At 60.4% G+C, this 586-nt stretch overlaps 1 protein-coding gene across 1 annotated transcript in view; it reads left to right on the top strand.

Moving 5' to 3' along the window:
- Nucleotides 1–586, top strand: part of PIEZO1 (piezo-type mechanosensitive ion channel component 1) — a gene marked incomplete at its 5' end in the record, with an annotated part of 13,786 nt that overhangs the window by 7,629 nt on the left and 5,571 nt on the right. Inside the window, 2 exon segments of the mRNA XM_010020540.1 lie at nucleotides 4–64; nucleotides 369–461. Of these exon segments, the coding sequence (XP_010018842.1) occupies nucleotides 4–64; nucleotides 369–461 (154 nt within the window).

Genomic DNA, 586 nt, shown 5'->3' on the forward strand with positions numbered 1-586 from the left:
CAGCAGCGGGAGCAGGAGCGGGAGCAGCAGCAGCCGGAGGCACCCGGTGCCAGTGTGGCTGCAGGTGGGTCTGGCTCACCCCAAAATAGGGCTGTGGGGCAGTCAGGAGGGGACACAGCTCTGCCTTGTGCCCACTGTTTGCGCTGGCAGTGGCTGGCATCCCGTAATGGGGCATTGACTCAGTGAGGTTCCCTGTGTGTGGACTCTCTGATGGCTACCATGGGGCTGTGCAGCTCTCCTTTGGTGCCTGCACCGGTTGTTAATTTGGATGGGGTGATGAGAAAGAGAACCCCAATGGGGGCCAGAACCGATGTCCATCTTCCATTGAGCTGGTGCTACCCCTTGTTGTGGGGGTTTGACCCTTACAGGGGACAGTGCAGAGAGAGAGGAGGAGTTGGAGGCACCCGAAGAAGCCGAAAGGCAGGAAGAAGAGGAGGAGGAGGAGGAGGAGGAAGGCACTGGTAGGTGTGCAGCCATACCACAGCACAGGGGGATGCTGGGGTGGTCCAAGCGGGTCTCTGAGCCTTTCTTCTTGCCTTGGCAGGGCACAGCAATGTGGTGCAGCGGGTGCTGAACACGCTGCGGT

This window comes from Nestor notabilis, unplaced genomic scaffold (genome assembly GCF_000696875.1).
Source record: "Nestor notabilis isolate BGI_N333 unplaced genomic scaffold, ASM69687v1 scaffold18158, whole genome shotgun sequence".
Classification (NCBI taxonomy): Eukaryota; Metazoa; Chordata; class Aves; order Psittaciformes; family Psittacidae; genus Nestor; species Nestor notabilis.